Consider the following 19,253-nt stretch of genomic DNA (forward strand, 5'->3'; position numbering starts at 1 on the left):
TGCAAAATGTTGACTTTTTATGAAGCTGAAGTCACTTCTGATTTGCCAGCTTCTTGTGTGAATTTTCCCGTTCCACCTTAAATGGTGCCTGAAGCGCCAGAACTGCTGCACTATTTGAGGTGGAACAGAAACATCTGAACAAGAAGCTGGTGAATGACAAGCTGACTTCAGCTTCGCAACTTTTTAGTGATGTCAACTTCTGACGTCAGTTTCTCGTTGCAGATTAAACATTTCAGAAAACCAGCTGAGTGCTGTAAATGCAAATAAGTCCATTAATCCACTTTTTCTTTTTTTTTGCCTTTTCGTTAGCTACTAGCTAGGCCAGATCGTTGTCGTTGCTATGGTGACCAGCCTTCGGGGTTAAAGGATGAATTAGACGTTACACAATAGCTCCATCATTTAAAGACCATTTACTGTTAAAACTGTGTTAGAACAATCAGCGGTGCTTTATTTTATTGCAGAGCAGGATTATTTTATTTTTACCTAAAAATCTAATTCTGCTGTGAAGCAGCAACAGGGCAGTAAAAGAGCCGCATGTTGCCGACCACTGGTCTATGTGAATCAAAGTCAAAGCAATAATAATAAACCCCACTTGATATCTGCTTCTTTTTGATTGCTTAAATTCAAACTGACAATTCAATCAGGCTGTAGACACCTGGACAAAAACTGTGTTTCATGATCTATGTGCCAAAATCAAAAGCATGTCTTCACCATATGCGCTGCGGGAACAATATGTGCGTCTATGACGGGTCAAATGTTAAAACAGGCAGATTATGCAACTGAACAATGATGACATGCTGCTAGAAGAAGAGAAAAGCATGCTCTGATGTTAAAACAATGTAAAAATATTAAACATAAAAATACAGTCTGAACCAGGGCTCATTTAGAAGTGAACTGAGATCTGCAATTTTTGGCAGTCAACGGTTCTATAACTGCATGAAGCATTAGTGACTCATTAAACTCTTATAAGCTCTAATGCACTGAGCTCCAGATGTCACTCGACACATCCTTGAACCTAAAGGCATCAATCAATGCTGTCATTTATACACTACCAAGATGTGAATTTAGGTGGGTTTATTTGGGCTGGTAAAGTGAGCTCACCTCCGTTTCGGCAGGCGGGGAAGGTTTGGCAGGGCAGGGGCAGTCCTGCTCGGGGCAGGGCCCTGAACCCCGGGGGTCCGTCCGCCCCCGCCAGGCTCTCGCTGTGCCCGATTCTGCTTGATGCCCGCACGGGTATCCCAGAGTGCCCTGTGCCCCGGACCCCGACCCCAACGTCCTCTCTGTCTCTTCTCAACAGAGCGTCAGTGCTGCCGTTCCACACACGACCATCCTCCTCTACAGAGAGAGAGAGAGAGAGGGAGGGAGTGAGAGGGAGAGAGAGAGGGAGAGAGAGAGAGAGAGAGAGAGAGAGAGAGAGAATGATCTAGGTTAAGAGGTTATTTCCAAAAAACAGATTAAAAATGTCAGGAAAGCAGCACTCCATATTGGTTTAACCTTAGAAATACGGCAATCGTGTTGTTTTGCTCTTCTACTTAAATATAATTATATTTAATCACATTAATTACACAGTAATAGACAATTGTTTTTGTTTTGATTTATATTTTTCATTAAGGTCTTTGAATTTTCACTTCCGATTTTTCTCTGTCTCATTGTCAAACAGTGACAAATAAGGCTTGCAGAGCTGCATGTTTCAGCCCTTCAGCGTTAACAAACCTGACTCAACTCATCAACTCATCAGTTCATTATCGAGGACTTCATTAGCAAGTCAGGTGTGCGTTCAATCAGGGGAAGTCCTAAAGCACTTGCTGTTGCTATGGCTCTCCGGCACTGCAGTTTTGCATCCCTGCTGTATTTCAGAAGGATGGACACAGTTTGTCGCCCTATAACATCGGTGGGGGGCTGAATTCCTGCATAGTCTGGTGATTTTCCTGTTCAAACACACCTAATTCTTGGAGTGTTAGCACAGGGAAATCACCAATCTGTGCAAGGAAATTCAATAAATTGGGACAAAATTAGCAAAAAAAATCACTACTTTGATTATTTAAAGCTGCAAGTATTTAATATCTACATTTTAAACATATCTAGGACAATTTCCATTTCTGCCAGAAAGGCTGCAAACCCATTGGGCCACACCAAAGGAACAAAAAGCCGTTGAAAACACATTAACGCTAATGCCATATTTCACTTCAGTGCTCATGGTAGCTCCTATAGTTTGTTCTGTTGGATGATTTTAGTGCCCAGACCTGATCAGACCTGAAGCAGAACCTTAAACTCCACTGTGCACACATACAGAGCACTGCTGTAGAGCCTCGATCAGGTCTTTAGAGCTCCTGTGAGAGTTACTTTTTTTAATACCAGAATGGACTAACAGCCAGTGTCTGTGTCTTTAGGTCACCTTGTCTACACTGTAAAAAATGATTCAGCGTTTTAACGTAAAAAAGTAAGTAACCTGGTCGTCTTAAAATTTTGCACTTACTGAACTTCAAATAATAAGTGAACAGAATGTAAAGCACAGATTACTGTTCTGTTAACTTACTATCAGAAGCTGAATGAATTTAAACTTGCATTGTACTGAACCATTTTTTACAGTGTAAAAAAAATTATGACTCATATGTTCAGAGTCAAAGTTAAAATCAAAAGCACATCGGACTTAATATGAAGGTTTCAGTGTGATAAAATTATATCTGCTGTTTTCATCACTAAAAAACGACTGTGTGAAAACTTCTCATGAAGGCTAAACATTAAACTAAAATTAAGAATGAACAATATCACTTCTCCTTGTGTTTTCCCTGCATATCAATGAGCTCACACTGCAGCTCACAGGGATGAATGTGTAACATCTAGTGGACACCACACAACATTTGTCACCTTTAACCTGTTGTTTGTTGTCCAGTTGTGTACACACTATGTGAGTGATTACAAATGAGGCTCAAACACTACACAAAATTTTTTCCTCCGGACAGATCTGTGACAAAGAGCACCTCATGATGAAATCCCACTGTCTTATGGAAATAAATCTATCAAGTGCCAAACTGGAGATCGAAAATCTGCCAAATCACTCAGAGGCTAACAAACATATAAATACAGATCTCTTATATCTCTTACTCTCTGATTCTCTGCTGCTGTGGCTGAAGGACAGTTTCCTGTGCATGGGCCAGTAGGCCTGCTCATCGATGCTCAGACTGCTGTCCCAGGGCAGAAACCCTGCCTTGGCTTGCTGCTGGGCCTGTGTGGCTGCAGCTCCGCCCTTGGCCCCACCATCTGGCTGCTGCAGAGTGGGAAGCTGTGGACCCCCACGCAGGCTGTCATAGGCTGGGGGCCGCCGGAAGCCAACGGAAGGGTAGGTCCAGAGCAGGGGGCTGTCAGACGGTGGCGGTTTGTAGGCGGGTAGGTGGGGGGTGTGGGAGCGCTGCAGGTGGGGCCGAGAATGGGGCCTCTGGGAGGAGGAAGAGGTGGACGGCGTCACCGATGACGAGGAGGATGATGATGCCGCAAGAGAAAGGCTGGGGGTTGGCGTGGTGCTAGTGCCGGTGTGGGACGTGTGTGTGGCTGACTCAGCCTGGCTGGACTCTGGTGTGTCTCTGTCTCTGTCTCTGTCCCTCTCCCGGTCCCTCTCTCTCTCCAATTTGTCTGACTTGAGCAGGAAACTGACAGACTTGCCCTCCTTGGCCTGCGTCTGGGTCTGAGCTGAGGCCTGCGAGGGGCCTCCTTCTCGGTAGGCCTGCGCAATACAAACAAAACGTTACATTCTTACATACTGCGATTGTGATACACCTTACAATATGATAAAAATGCATTGGTGAACCCTTGACTTGACACTATTAAAGATGCATTATTTTGACTGAATACGAATCACATGGACACCTTGATTCAGTAAAGAGCAACACCATTATAATCTGGTACTTTATTCTGTGTCATTTGGATGATTTATAAGTAGGTCAGAGTAAAGAAGACATTTAAGGGTAACACTTTACCAGTGGGCAGTGTTCATAAGGCTACATGACACCTACATAAGCCTTTAATGACTAATAACATATAACTATATGAACATTTATAAGGGCTTATTCCAACAAGCATCAGTTGTCATAGTACGTTCATGGATGAAATGACATTAACAGCCTTTATAACGACTGTGCCTGCTGGAATAAGGCTTAATACATGTTGATGTAGGTTTATGTCAGCAGTCAACAAAGGCTTATGTAGGTGTCATGTAGCATTAGGAATACCATCCTACCATAAAGTGTCACGTTGTGACATTAGTATAAACTCAGGGAACAGTTTAAAACATCATATTTTCATTAGCTTACTTACTGGTTAGGTAGCAGTTTTGTTCTTCTAGCTAATCTTGCAGCTAGCTAGGTTAGATAGCTACTTGGCTAGCTATCTGTTATTTCTACCATGCTATTGGTAACTTATTGTTAGTGCTAGTCTAGCTAAAGTTGAGGTTATTCAGACTTGGGGTATGACTTAAACAGCCATCATATTTACATCAGGTAACATTAGTTAACTTGCTAAATAGGTGGCACAGTATGTTATCTATATAGCTAGCTACTTAGCAAGTTATCTGTTATTCCTACCATGCTACTGCTAATTAATATTAGTGCTAATCTAGCTAATGTTATGGTTATTCATACTGTCTTTCCATGGCTGACCCAGCCATGATTACGTCTTGACAACCAGAACCCTGAAGGAAAGTGGAGAAAGGAGACGTAACAAAGTCATAGCTCTTTACAGCTTCCATAAAGGTTGCTGCCAGGGACACAATAAATAAGTTGTGATTTGTTACACTGAGCGATTTGTTACTGTGCTCATGTTCTTGGTGATATCAGCATCGCAAAGGCCAAATATTGTGATAACATTTTACTAACAATACACCATGCAAACTTACTTCTCTTGCTTTTGATGACTCTTTCTCAGGTTTCCGGTAGTGATGGTAGTGCGATGGCCGGTGATGAGGGTGGTGGTGGTGATTATGATGTGAGTAGGGCGAGGAAGATTTGGAGGACGGAGGCAGAGGAGTGGAGTGGCTCCTTGCTCTAAGGCCCGGCGCTGGACCTAACTGACCGTCTTTCCTGTCCTTCTCTCTCTCCTTTTCACCTCCGGACGTCTCCTTGGAGCTGGAGCTGGACGTGCCAGTAGTTGGAGGCAGGCTCGAGGGTGCCTGACCACTGGAGCTCCCCGATTTGGCTGAACTGCTTTTGTGCTGCGCTGAAATGCCACTAGAGGCAGCAGCGGGCTGAGGGAAGGCCAGTAGAGGTGGTTTGTGCTGCAGCAGATTGGGAAACGGCGCCGGGATCTTGCTGGTGCTGCCGATCTCCGATTCGGACTTGGTGCCGGGGAGGAGGAATGGGGTGGGGGCGCGGGGCGGGTGGGGTGAGGCGGAAAGGGGCTGTGAGGGCACAGGGGTGGAGGAGGCAGAAGAGGAGGAAGGGAGAGGGGAGGAGTGGGAGATGGAGACGGCAGCTTTGGGTTTGGAATGGGAAGAAGGGCAGGAGGGAGAGGAGGATGAGGGACGAGGGAGGGAAGAAGATGCTGAAGAAGAGCTGATGGAGGAAGAGTGGTAGGCTTTGGCTGACTTGTGTTTGGGTGGCAGGCGGCGCTGGGCGTCCCGAGCCGAATCCTCAGCCACGGGATACTTCATCTCCTCATAAATGGCCTCGCCTTGATCTGAGTCAGAGTCAGGCGTGGTGGCACTGGGTGAGAACATGAAATTTCTTGTTATCAGCATTTAATAACAACAACAACAACAAGAACAATAATAATAAGTTTTAAAAAAAAACTTGACAAAGCCATTGATATGAAATCCCAGGTGGTTGCTGAGGGTTTGCTAGGCTGTTGCTATGATGTCCCAGGTGGTTAATAGGGTTTTGCTAGCCCATTGTTATGGAATTCGAGGTAGATGCTAAGGCTTTTTAAGGCTGTTGCTATGGTATCCCCTGGTGGTTGCTAAGGCATTACTAGGCCATTGCTATGGAATCCCAGGTGGTCACTAAGGCATTGCTAGGCTGCTGCTTTGGTATCTGGGGGATGTTAAGGTGTTTCTAGGCCCTTGCTATGGTATTCCAGGTGGTTGCTAATATACGTTTTCATATGTGTGCTCATACGTATGTGAGTCTGTATGTGATGTTACAAAGAAAGCGCAGAATAATAAAACAAAGAACAGTAAGTTGACTTTGTCAAGCCTACCAACGGATATCTCACTCATTCACTGTTAACTTTATAATCATTGTTTCAAAGTCCTCTGAACTTAACATTTATGTTTATTTTTACTTATTAGAAAACAGTAAACTGTGCTTTGTTAATATATTTAAATAAAATAAGTCATCATCATTATTGGTAAACCTAATAATAAAAATAAAAGCCATACCTGGGTGTAAGTGGGTGTGGCGTTTGTGTACCAGGGGTCTCTCGGGTGAAAACCTGACCCACCATCTCAATGTAGACAGGCTCGTCTTCCCCGCCTTCACCATGGGGAGATGGCTCTGCGCTCTGGAATGGCAGGGGTGTAGCAGGGGGCGGGACTCGAGGGGGTGGGGGATCAAAGGACAGCTGGGTGCTTGGGCTCCGCTTCGGCTTCTGTGGTGGCACTTTTCTCCCTGGCATCTCACCAGAATCAGACTTCTTCATTGCTAGAGAAATGAAGGGAGAGTTATGGGAGGAATGAAAGTTAAGTACTGACAGCTTCTACCTCAAAAATCAGCATCGTACAAACTGCTCATTACTTGTTAGCTACTTAAGCCTCCCAGCTCCAGTGCAAAACTAAAGAAACAAACTTCGGACACCAAACATGTCTCGACTGATCAAACTGAATCACTTGCCAAACCGTTTCTTTAATACTGTGATATCATAAAATGATACAACGGGACACATAAAGTACTCCACCCACACACAGTAATAGCCCACTCACCGTTCTTCTTCTCAGAGTGTTTTGGTGGGTTTTGAGGGGGTGGTGGGGGCGGGGCGTCCGGAGGGCCATGGCTGCCCCGTGCCGGGTGCTCCTGCTGGGGCGTGGAGCTAAGGCGTGTGCTAGGGTGACGTTTGGGTTTGGCCGGGGGGCAGCGGGCTGGGTTAGGGGGCGTCTGTGTGTCTGAGTCAGGATAGTCTCCGTTCTCCAGACTCCCGCCCTCTCCCGCGCCCACGGCATGGCAAGATTGAGAGCGCGGCGCCATAGCGGCAGCGCAGGAGTGGGGGGACAGGTCCTGAGACGCCGGCATGGTCATAAAACCCATCCGGAAATGACGACGGAATGAAGCCAGGTCGCGAACCTTCCCCACCGTCGCTGAGGAAGCATCTTTACAACTGGAACTGAGAGAAAAAGAGAGAGAAGGTATGTAAGAGAAAGCGAGACAGAAAAGGAGAAAGAGAGAGCTATTGAATGCCAGTTATAATGTTTGAAAGCAGGTATAGCCATGGATGTTGGGTTTGAACCCCCTATGAAATATTTCATGACTTTTCTAAATGTATGGATGTAAACATAGCACACATAAAGCAATTAAGTCTTCTATAACATTTAAAATAGTGTCATTTTTCACAGTAGTTGTGCTACAATTATGTTTGTAAAGGTCAATGAATTCTTCCTGAAACAATCCTGCATATTTAACTCTTTAAGGTCAATTTAAAAAAGGAACTATTTCTATCATTGACTCAACTCTTCTACCCTAATAATGACATCTCAGTGCTGTTGTTGCATTTATTTGATATGTAAAGAACATGATTTAGCAAAGCCAAAATGTCATAGGTTATTATTTTGTCACAAATGATCTTTTTAAAGCAAATGCATGAATATGAACATACTTCACATTTCTCGTGGCTTTTATTGGTTCTTTTTACTGTTACTGACCTAAATTGCGTTCTGCATTTCTGCAAGCATGCTATGACAGAAACTATGACAGCGCCTCTAACAATACAGACAGTGTGGAGCTTCTTGTACATAGTGATAGAGAAAACACGGTAGAACTCAAGTTTCACATTCCACTCTGCATTGAGATGTTGGGTTAACTGGATTTGGCAGACATCAAATGAACCTGTCACTAGCTTTATTCACATTTTATTGCCTACGAGCTACTGTTGAAAGAATCAGTATTATCCCATCAGAATTAAACCTTTTTTTCTATGAAAGCTTTAGGTTTAAAGCTAGCCATGAAGGATTATTTGCAAATATGTAAAAAAAAAAAAATACCGGTGTGAAGGTATTTTCTTTCTCATGCACAGTAATGGTACTGATACTGCAAGGTTGGCAGATTAGCTTCCAGTGTCACATTTTTACATACTTGAGCTTTAACAGCAATACCAAATCCAAAACAAAGCCGTTTCTATCACCTAAAAACAGCAAAATTCAAAGAGTTTATAATATTTAGAAAAACTCCTTCATGCATTTAATTCCAGCAGGTTACTGTTATTATCGTTACTGTTAAATAAGATCATTTTAACAGCCTACTTATTGGCCTCCTAGAAAAATCCACTGGACTGCTACAGCTTATTCAGAATATTAACCAGACATATGAACACAATACTCCAAAACTCGGCTCCTTTTTTTGAGACAAATTTACATCACAATAATGGGATGTGTCTGCTCACCATGTTTTTTATAATGTTTATAATGTTTTTTTTTATGCAACTCATGATAAATCAAAATCTTTCAACTTCACTTTAAAATAAATCAAAAGGATCTTTAAAAAAACACTTTTTTCTATTTTTTCCCCAGTAGAAAGTAACCTATAAATGATGATTTTCCAAATATATAACTTATTACTATCTCAATTAATGCTTTGGGCTTAAATAGATCATAACACAATCCTTCAAAGACCTAAGCTCTGAACACTTAATTGTTTTTGTACATAGTTTTATACATATACCGTGGCATTAGTTTAAACTAATATAAATATAAATAAACGTGCCTTGCCTTACTGTCTGGCATCCACCCACAACACATGAGCATTTATTAGTTTAGGGTTACAGATCACACAGTGATTAGTCTGCATTTACTGCAATTTCTTACTCCTCTGAAATGAATTCCTGGCAGCGCCACTCGGTGATGATGATAAAGGAATGTAATAACTTTAAGAATGATTTAATCATTAATTATTTTTGGCACTGTTTAACATTATTATTATTATGGAAGACATCTTTTTTATATATCACATGAAATGCAGTCATGCCAATTATGAATAGCATATCAGCACTAAAGGGTCTTGGTATCAAGCTGATAGCAGCAGAAAATGCTGGAGTGTATACTGAAGGGTAACACTAATAAATAAAGTAATAAATCTATCCTGAAATATCCCACGGTCACACTGTGTTGTTGTTAGCTGTGTACTTCTTACTGTGTGGTAACAGAATGTTTGAGTAGTTTCAGCATGATGCTTTTAGAAGCTTAAATAAAGTTTCAATTTAAAAATTCTCCTTTTTAAGTTCAGTAGACTCAGCTGATACTCAAGGTTTTATATCGGTATCATACTTGGAAAAGGAAATGTGGTATTGTGTGATCTCTAATGCCAATAAAGCACCAAAGAGAGAGAAAATCAAATGATTAGATGCTCTTACTTCAGACCTGATTGGTTGAGGATGGTAAAGGAATGTTGGTAATTTGTATTGTTACATATTATTGACATAGGCATGCCAAATATTTCGTTTTATTATTATTATTAAGTTTTATTATTATTATTATTATTATTATTATTATTATTATACTAAAATTACTGTGTGAAACACTGTAATGTCGATAAATCACCAGGGAGAAAGAGTTACACACCTAGAGAGAGAGAGAGAGAGAGAGAGAGAGAGAGAGAGAGTGTTTCTAAGGTTAGTAGAGCAGAGGGATCAGAAAGAGGGGGGTTATTTCTGTGAGCAACAATCAGATTCCATTAAAGACTCCACCGTTTACCTTATCATTTCTCTGCTCTCTTTCTCTCTCTCTCTCTTTCTCTCTCTCTCTCCCTCTTCCTCTTAAAATGCTCTTTAAATAGATCACAGTCAACTTCATCTGTCCACAGCTACACTCTCTCACACACCTCTGCTCATTTTCTGAACGGTAGCGTAGTTTCCAGCTGGAGTGTCAAAGACAGCCTCTTCTCCTCCCTTCTCGTCATCTATCCTTCTCTCTTTTCTCCTCTCGTCTACCCATCCACTCCTCCACTCCTTTTCCTTCCCATTTTCCCCTCTACCATCTTCCTTTTCTGTCATTTTTTTCTCCTACTTGCTTTTCTCTTCTCATCTCTTCTCATCTCCTCTTTTCTTGTCTTCTTTCCTTTTCTCATCTCCTCTTCTCTCCCTTTCCTATTGTCTTTCTCTGCTTTTCTATTTTCTCCTTTTCTCGTCACTTCTTATCTTCTCTTCCTATTCTGAGCACCTTCATTAACACAGTAAAATACCACATCTCTCTCTCTCTCTCCCTCTCTGTCCCCTTCCCTCTCTCGTACGCCCGCAGGCCATGTCTCTCACTCCATCCCTCCTTCCCTCTCCTCCTCTCTTTTCCCTGCACTAAACTATTCCCCTTGCAAACATTCAATCCATCTGTTACCACGGCAACCACCCCGCCATTTGTTTGTTGTTTGTTGATTTTTTTTAAACACATAATTCCAAGTACACACTGGCTGGCATCAACACACACAGACGAATGTTAGCCGTCTGGCTTGATAGGTGTGGCACAACAGCACACACTGCCAAGGCTAAAGGCTTTCATCAATGGAACAAGCGCACACACGCACAGAGACACACAGACACACAGACACACACACATAGACACATGTGCACACACACACACACAGACAAAAATAACATTCACTCACATTCTAACAAAGATCCTGCTTTGAATGTTATACTAAAATATTATTAACGATCATACTATAATATCTCACATTATTTATTACACATGAGAGTATTTACTGATACTACAACATTAGTATTTGATAATTACACATTAATTGCAGTATTATAACATTAGTAGTATGATACAATAATTATTATACATTAGTATTAGCTATACTATAATAACCTGGATTATTATATTAATATATTATTCTCTCTCTGCATGTCTCCTTATATATATATATATATATATATATATATATATATATATATATATATATATATGTATATATCTTTCTGTATCTCTCTCTGTATGTTTTTTTTCTGTATGTATGTCTCTTTCTCTGTATGTATATATCTCTATGTATATGTCACTCTCTATGTATTTACATGCATATCTCTGTATAGGAGACACTGTATGCCTCCTTCTTTCTCTCTTCCTCTTCCTCTCTCTCTCTCTCTTTCTCTCTCCCTCTGACCCTGTTGAAGGTCGGATGCTGGAGGCCCAGATGGACGCCACTCATCTCAAACCAGAATGCTGCTGTGTGTGGAAAAGCGACATTACTGCAGTGTGTGTGTGTGAGAGAGAGAGTGTGTGTGCACTGCTCTACTGACACACTCTGTTGTTAGGCAGAGGGTAGAGAAGCTGCTCAGGCAGCATGTGAACCCCCCTCACTCACACACAGCAATCAGGATCTGCTACTTTACAGAAAACACACAGGGTTCCGCTTCAGTGGTCCAAGCCACAGTACATACACGCAAGCACACACACACACACACACACACACACACACGCACACACTCTGAGTAACTATGATTAGCTTCACTGGTGGGTCATACATATGTCCCTATATATATATATATATATATATATATATATATACACACACACACACACACACACACTGACCAGTCATCACATTAAAACCACCTCGTTTCTACACCATTTTTACGCATTGTTCAGTTCTACAATTACAGATTGTAGTTCATCTGTTTCTCTGCATACTTTGTTAGCCCCCTTTTACCCTGTTCTTCAGTGGTCAGGACCACCACAGAGCAGGCATTATCTGAGTGATTTGATTTTTCATCAAAAATCTAGTTTGCATTGTTTGAACTGATTGATGATGCGCTTCTTTTGTGCAAAATTCTATTCCTGAAATGATGCTGATACGTTCAGCTGGTCTGTCTGACAGAAACACTGTGTTTCTACATAGCAGAAAACACAGGAATGTGTTCAAGTGAAACGATCATTTAGATGCATATACGCTCAGGAAGAAGCTGCAGGGTGGATTTCATCTCTGTGAGAAGGGCTGGAAGAGATGGAGGGATGCCCAGAAGGAGAGAGCGAAGGATGGATGGATGGATGAATGAAAGGGAGTGATTTGAATTCAGCAGCAGGATGGAGGAAGATGGTAGTGAAAGAGTGGGAGGCAGAGAGAGTGAACAGCCTGTTTCCTGTATAGAGAGAGAGAGATAGAGAGACAGAGAAGGAGAGAGAGAGAGAGAGAGAGAGAGAAGGAGAGAGAAAGAGTGAGAAAGAGAGAGAAAGAGAGGGAGAGAGAGAGAGAGTGAAAGAAAAAAGGAAGAGAGAAAGAGTGAGAGGAGCAAGAGGAGAGAAACAGAAAGGAACGAGAGAGAGGAAGAGGGGGAGAGAAAAGGAGAGAAGAGGAAGAGAGAGAGAGAGCTTGAGAGAGGGAAAAAGAAAGAGCAGAGAGAGGGAGGGAGAGAGAGGAAAAGAGAGAGAGAGTGAAGATAGTGAGGTAAGGTAAAAAGGGGTGAACGGGTTTATGTGGTAGAGAAGATGCTCTGCATCAAAGAGCTCATTTAGGAGTTTACCGTGTGTGTGTGTGTGTGTGTGTGTGTGTGTGTGTGTAGTTTTAACCAGAGGCGGCTAAAAGCAGGTCTGTTTTTTTGAGGTCAGGATGTGATGTGAGCTCTGTATGTGTCATGAATCCAGAACATCTCCCAATGCACACGCACACACAGCTGAATGCTCTCTCACTCTTTTGCTCAAACACACATATAAACAGTGCAGATGGTGGGATCTAACCTGTGCACATCCTCAGAAGGTAAAAACTCACCAACAAGTCACAACAGTGTCTAACCTTCTAGCTTAAAGCAGAAACACCATCAAGTAGTCCTATTTCTCGCCTACAGTCATACAGTCTCCTAACACAATACAACCATATGCTGACGTCCAAGGTGGTCAATGAATGCCTTTAAATGACATCACAAAAGGTTTTGTATAATGCCATAATCTCACACAAAAGTTTAAACACTCTCTATCAAGTTACGCTTTGTCTATGAATAAACTTAAATATGGCGAATTTAACATATTGGAAAAAACTACAAAATTTAAAATGTGCCGTAAGTTTAGAACAGGTCACATTTTATGTTCTAGGTTAAATTCAGCAAATACACAGTAACTGTTAGAGAGGACTCAAGTCCAGTTCTGGGCTCAAGACTAAGAGTAAATTAACCATCTTGGTCTCGTCTCCGTCTCGATATCGTTTAGACTTGGTGTTGAGGTAAGGTGGACTTGATGCCAAGACAAGCCGAGTGCGATGCCTCCATCAGAGGTAATTAGAACTGAACATTTGATAACACTGAATATCAACAAAACCTTCAACAGTCCTTTCTCTACATCATGGGTCTCAGGTCCAGCCTGTGGGTCAGCCATGTGCCTGATTCATTCATGACACAGTGGTAGATACAACGGTTCAAAATTAAGAAATGAACACACTGTAAAAAATTTCAAGTCTGCTCAACTTAAAACAATATAGTAACTGATTATGTGGCTTTCTTGAGTTCACCAAACTCAAACTTCTTAGTTGAGTCAAAAATTCTCCCAGCTACTGTTTCTAGGTCTGCATTTCAGTTAGATAAACAAAACTGAATTTGCGTTTTTTATTCAATTTCCCCACTAGCTGGCGCTCCTTCTATCACACAGTCCCATCTGGCATTTTCCCTTTTGGGCCTCTGGATATGGACGGCTGTGGTATTGCTGTGATTTAAACTGACAATCTCCTGATGTTGGGATGAATTATTAGATTGTTGCACCGCACGAGAGTATGCCATGCTTTAAAGTTAAAACAACAGCTATTCTCTCCAGTGTATTAAACATTAGTAGACACAAAATCTGAGTTGCTTCATGGGTTCCTGAGTGGTGCAGTGGACTAAGCTGTCACCCCAATAGGAGGTTGTGAGTTTGAGCCCCAGCAATGCCCTCTGTGAGTAGGAAAAATGTCTAGCATGATTGTACGGTGGAAAGAGTCCTGGCGAGTGGGGAAGTTAAGTATAAAAAACAAGTCCATTTTATTTACCTAACTGAGATGCAGAACTAAAAAATTAAGAGAACTTTCGACTCAGCTAAGAAGTTTGAGTTGTGTGAACTCTTGTGTCCTCAAGTTGTGTCAATTCAAGAAAAGCCATGAAATCAGTTACTGTATCATTTTGAAATGAGCTGACCTCTCAATTTTAACAGTGTAGAACTAATGAACAAAACTACTGAGAATGCAGAATCAACTGCTCTTCATTTCCAGCACTTCACTCACAAAAGAAGGTTCATGGCACGTTTCTCCAGTTTCAGCACAGCAAATGTGGTAACACCACAGAGAAGATTCTTTAAACCAGAGAAAATAAACATGCTTGGTCCAAAACTTGCTAACTTGTGATGCTAACCTTGTTTGGTATGGTTTGGTAAAAGTCATATTTTTACAGCCTATAAATTGTTTCTTGTTATAATAATAAAATGGCAAAAGTTTAGACTATTTACAGCCTGCTAATGTTATTAAGCTGGGCTATGTGAAATTTTAGTTTATTTTTTAACTGTCAGTTAAAGCGACTGTCATGTATCACAAGGAAAGATGTTCCATGAGCGGAATGCATTATCTGTTTAACATAGAACATAGTGAAAAAAAGTGTGGCCTCACACTGCTGTAGAACATTTTGAAGTCAGACAATGTATCATGAGTGACAGAGGACATGAAATACATGCTTAAAAGAAAACACAGATTACAGGAAACCTTTCCTTTTGCGTACCGTAAGGCCGCAGACAGTGCATTTGAACTTGTCACTGAGGCAGATACATATCAGCGATATCACAATATTGTTAGCCTATTTGATATTTTGTATATCGCTGCTGTTGGAACAAAACCTTGTATCTCCATATTTGTCATTTTTCAGTTTTTGACATAATTATAAGTACACCTTGTCCTTTACACAGTGTGTACATTTCATGAAGAATGGACCAACAGAAATTACCCCAAATTACTTGGAAATAAGTCTGGTTCCATTGACTTACATGCAAAGTAAAGTATGTTTTTTCCTTATCCTGTAAAGTTCTCATTTTAGAGACACAAGGTTTTGCTCCGACAACAGCGATATTTTGATCACTAACCTCTGCTGATAGCCTCCTCCTGAAAAACATGAGGCTGAGAGAACAAGCAAAGGATGCAGTGCATAGAAGTGAGCAATAGCGTGCTTTTACAGTCTGTATCTCTCTGCTTGTGCATTGGGTAAATGTGTGTGTAAGGGACTGTGTGTGTGTGTGTGTGAGTGAAAGCAAGCATTTGTTTTACCGTGCCTGTGTGTGTGTGTGTGTGTGTGCGTGTATGTGCATGTGTGTTTGTGATCTACTGGGACACCAGAGGGCCAGATTGTCCCTGGAATATAGGCCATACTCCTACTCTTTCTTCCTTCTCTCTTTTCCTCTCCCTCTCTCTCCTGAGTGCAAGAGTACGATTTCGCATGAAATATGAAAGACAAAAGTCTTTATTTTGGCTTAGAAATTCAAGATTGAACTGAAATGACGTCAGTCATGTTCTCTGGCTTCCTCTTTCTCTCCAGGCTAATGTCTTCTGTTCTCGTTTCTTTGCATTTTCTTTGCTGTGCTTGCTTTCTCTCTGAATCTACTTCTCTCTCTCACCTCTTCTTGCCCTCCTGATCTCGATGTCGCCAGTCCAGTCGGCTCTTGCGGTACAGTAGGTTCATGTCGCCACGGAGAGGCTCCTCTTCGCAGCCAATCACAGCGCAGTGCAGCCGCTGGCCCCGCCTCTCTATGTCACGCAGGAAATGCTCCACCGCCACATCCTGGGCGGAGCCAGAGCTCATGGTATAGAAGACCAATGAGAGGCAGGGGGAGGGGGTTTTCCCACCGCTTGGCCCCGCCTCAGTTACCTGTGCAGGCAAGACAGAGAGGATATTAAGTAGGGATGCACCGATACCACTTTTTTCCTTCAAATATCGATATCTCCTAATATCGAGTATTGATACCAATACTAACATCTATCTAATATCTAACCTAAACGACACCTATGAATCCTAATATTTATACAGTTTCACTTCTTAAACATTAAATGAAGCACTGTTCTATGAACAAATAGAAGACATTATCTGAATGGCATTTATTTGCTGAATAAAAAACATTTAAAATGGTTTTATTGTAATATAAATAAAACATAATTTTTTAATAATGTATTTTTTCATTAGCCCTGTGATGGACTGGCGACCTGTCTGGGGTGTTTTCTGCCTTCCACCCAATGACTACCCCACATGACCCAGAAGGATAAGCGATTTAGAAAAAACATAGTGGCTTATTATTCTGAAATGCCCTTTCACTTTTGATGAAGTACATTTAAGATGTAATATTTATTAAGAAAAACAGTAAAACCAGAACTAAACTAGAGACAAATAAACCAGTGTTGGCGACACATAAGCATGCAGCGGCTTCTGTGGGCAAAAACGCTTCATGTGGAATGTCTAATACGTGCCTCCCACACTTTTGTGCTCACATCTCAGAGCGACAGACTCTGCTGGAGTTTAGTAAATATTACAGTCATCCACGCTTTCAGTAGCAGACATTGATCTGCAGATTCTCGACTTTATGCAAGGCACCGAGACCACGTTGTTGTCTGTGTCTGGTTCAGCTGACCACCGGAGGCGGAAACAGAAAAAACAGAAGCACAGCTAGTGGACTGCTATGCTAACCCTATGCTAAAGGTCACCTCAAGAGACTGGCTGTTATTCTATATATGTCATTCCCTTGTTTGTACATTGCATTATCTGTGTTTTTGTGGCGTACCAGTCTATATCATTCAATACTACTGCCTCCCCTCCTTCAGACACCAAACATGCCTTGTACTCAATACATTTGGGAAAATTGTATAACTTCAATTTTTTTCACCAAACTGTTCCTTGAAGGTGATGATTAATGCCTTTACATAACCATGATGCTCAGAGGAAGATATCTGCATCATGTGATTTGTCATTCACTATTTACTGTGAAACCCCCCAAAGTCCCAATTCTAACTGAATCATTCACACATGCAGGACAATATACAGTGAAATTTAGAACTTTTCTCTGACCTAAAATCCCAGGCATCGAGGGTCAGAATCTCAGAAACACAGCATCACTGAGTGAACCCCCAGTGTGTGAGTCACCACGCGCTCTACAGAGAGGTGCTGAACAGCGGTGCCTCATTCACCCACACGGAAGCCAAACAGCTTTAGGCACCTACGCTGAGCTCTTTCCCAAGCACTTGTACTAGGCTGTAACTTTGATGCTACTTCAACAACTTTAGGCTGCGTGAGGAATTAAAATAAGAGCAACAGCACACAAATGTAGGCCAGATTACTCATATACTCGAGATCCAGACTGATTCTGACAGCTATGCATGTATTCGAACAGGGTCAGAGAGAAAGACACGCTCATTACATAAACAACACTGCTTTGGAAGCTCAAACAGACGGACATTTCTATCCAACGGAGAAATGTCCTTTTAATTAAACAAAGAACTTAAGACATTGCTTGCTGTTTAGGGGCAAGAAAGAACCCCCTTGTGCCTGTACTTGTAGTGGTTAGAAATAGCAAATAAACTATGAAATAGGCTGGAGCTGTAAAGTAGCTATATCAGCTAACAGTACTAGCTCATTCTACATGGGTGTGGTTTATTCAGATACACAGCACAGATACAATGACATTTTCACGTAGCAGTTTCCGCTTGGAAAATCTCACTGAAGACTAGCAAATCGGAGAATGTGTAAATCTAAAGTTATGCTTATGATTTTGAGAAGTAAGTCTGAAATGTCTGAAATGCATTTTTCCCTCAAACTCTGTCAGAGCAATTATCCTTTTTTAGAGATTTCATTATGTAGGGAGATGAGGAAGCAGAGCTGGTTAATTAAACATTGAACCCACAGCTGGATCTGAGATAATATGCATTACTGCTCCACATCTTCATCCTCAGTCTAGATTAGATTACATTTATTGTAATTGTAGAAGTACACCACACCTACACCATCACTATCGCTATCATCATTGCTCTTTATCTCCTTAATCACTCCTCAATATCACCATTATCACTGCTCCGTCTCAGTCATCACTGCTACCATCTCCATTATCACTGCTCTATAGGTCAACCATCACTGCTACCATCTCCATTATCACTGTTCTGTATCTATCACTGCTCTTTATCTACCATCACTCCTCTATAGCTCCATCATCACTGCTGTATATGTCTATCATCACTGCTCTACATCTCCATCAAACCTGCTCTAACATCTACGATCACTATTCTATCTCCACCACTGATCTATATGTGAATCAGTGCCACCATCTCCATCATCACTGCACTATATCTCCATTGTCCCTGGTCTATATCTATCATCACTGCTCTATTTCTTCATCGCCACAGCTCTATATCTCCATCAGCGCTGCTACATATTATCATCTCCATTATCACTGCACTATATCTCCATTGTCCCTGGTCTATACCTATCATCAGTGCTCTATATCTCCATTAGCGCTGCTATATATTATCATCTCCATCATCACTGCTCTAAGTCTTCAATATCACTGTTCTATATCTACATCATCACTGCTCTAAGTCTTCATTATCACTGTTCTATATCTACATCAGCACTGTTCTATATTTCCATCATCACTGCTCTACATCTCCATCATTATTGCTCTATATCCCCATTTTCACTATTCTGTCTCCATCATCACTGCTCTATATCTCCATCATCACTGCTATATCTCTGTTACAATTGCTGTATATCTTCATTATCACAACTGTCTCTATCACCACTGCTCTGTCTCCATCATTACTGCTCTATATCCCTATTTTCACTCCTCTGTATCTCCATAATCACTGCTCTATATCTGTTATAACTGCTGTATATCTTCATTATCGCAGCTGTCTCCATCATCACTGCTCTATATCTACAACATCACTGTTCTATGTTATAACTGCTGTATATCTTCATTATCACAGCTGTCTCCATCATCACTGCTCTATATCTCCATATCACTGCTATATCTCTGTTATAATTGCTGTATATCTTCATTATCACAACTGTCTCTATCACCACTGCTCTGTCTCCACCATCATTACTCTATGATTCAATCATTACTGCTCTATATCCCTATTTTCACTGTTCTGTAT

General features: G+C 41.4%; 1 protein-coding gene across 1 annotated transcript in view; it reads right to left on the minus strand.

The window, feature by feature from the left end:
* The window catches only part of LOC118803867 (neuronal tyrosine-phosphorylated phosphoinositide-3-kinase adapter 1), a 54,918-nt gene that overhangs the window by 6,522 nt on the left and 29,143 nt on the right, over positions 1-19,253 (minus strand). The window contains exons 2-7 of the mRNA XM_036564391.1: positions 15,734-15,984; positions 6,908-7,305; positions 6,368-6,629; positions 4,889-5,693; positions 3,106-3,721; positions 1,102-1,335 (exon numbers count right to left, since the gene is read on the minus strand). Of these exons, the coding sequence (XP_036420284.1) occupies positions 1,102-1,335; positions 3,106-3,721; positions 4,889-5,693; positions 6,368-6,629; positions 6,908-7,305; positions 15,734-15,918 (2,500 nt within the window). The 5' untranslated portion in view covers positions 15,919-15,984. The remainder of the gene's footprint in view (positions 1-1,101; positions 1,336-3,105; positions 3,722-4,888; positions 5,694-6,367; positions 6,630-6,907; positions 7,306-15,733; positions 15,985-19,253) is intronic.

The sequence above is a fragment of the Colossoma macropomum genome, unplaced genomic scaffold (genome assembly GCF_904425465.1).
Source record: "Colossoma macropomum unplaced genomic scaffold, Colossoma_macropomum, whole genome shotgun sequence".
In the NCBI taxonomy this organism is placed as follows: Eukaryota; Metazoa; Chordata; class Actinopteri; order Characiformes; family Serrasalmidae; genus Colossoma; species Colossoma macropomum.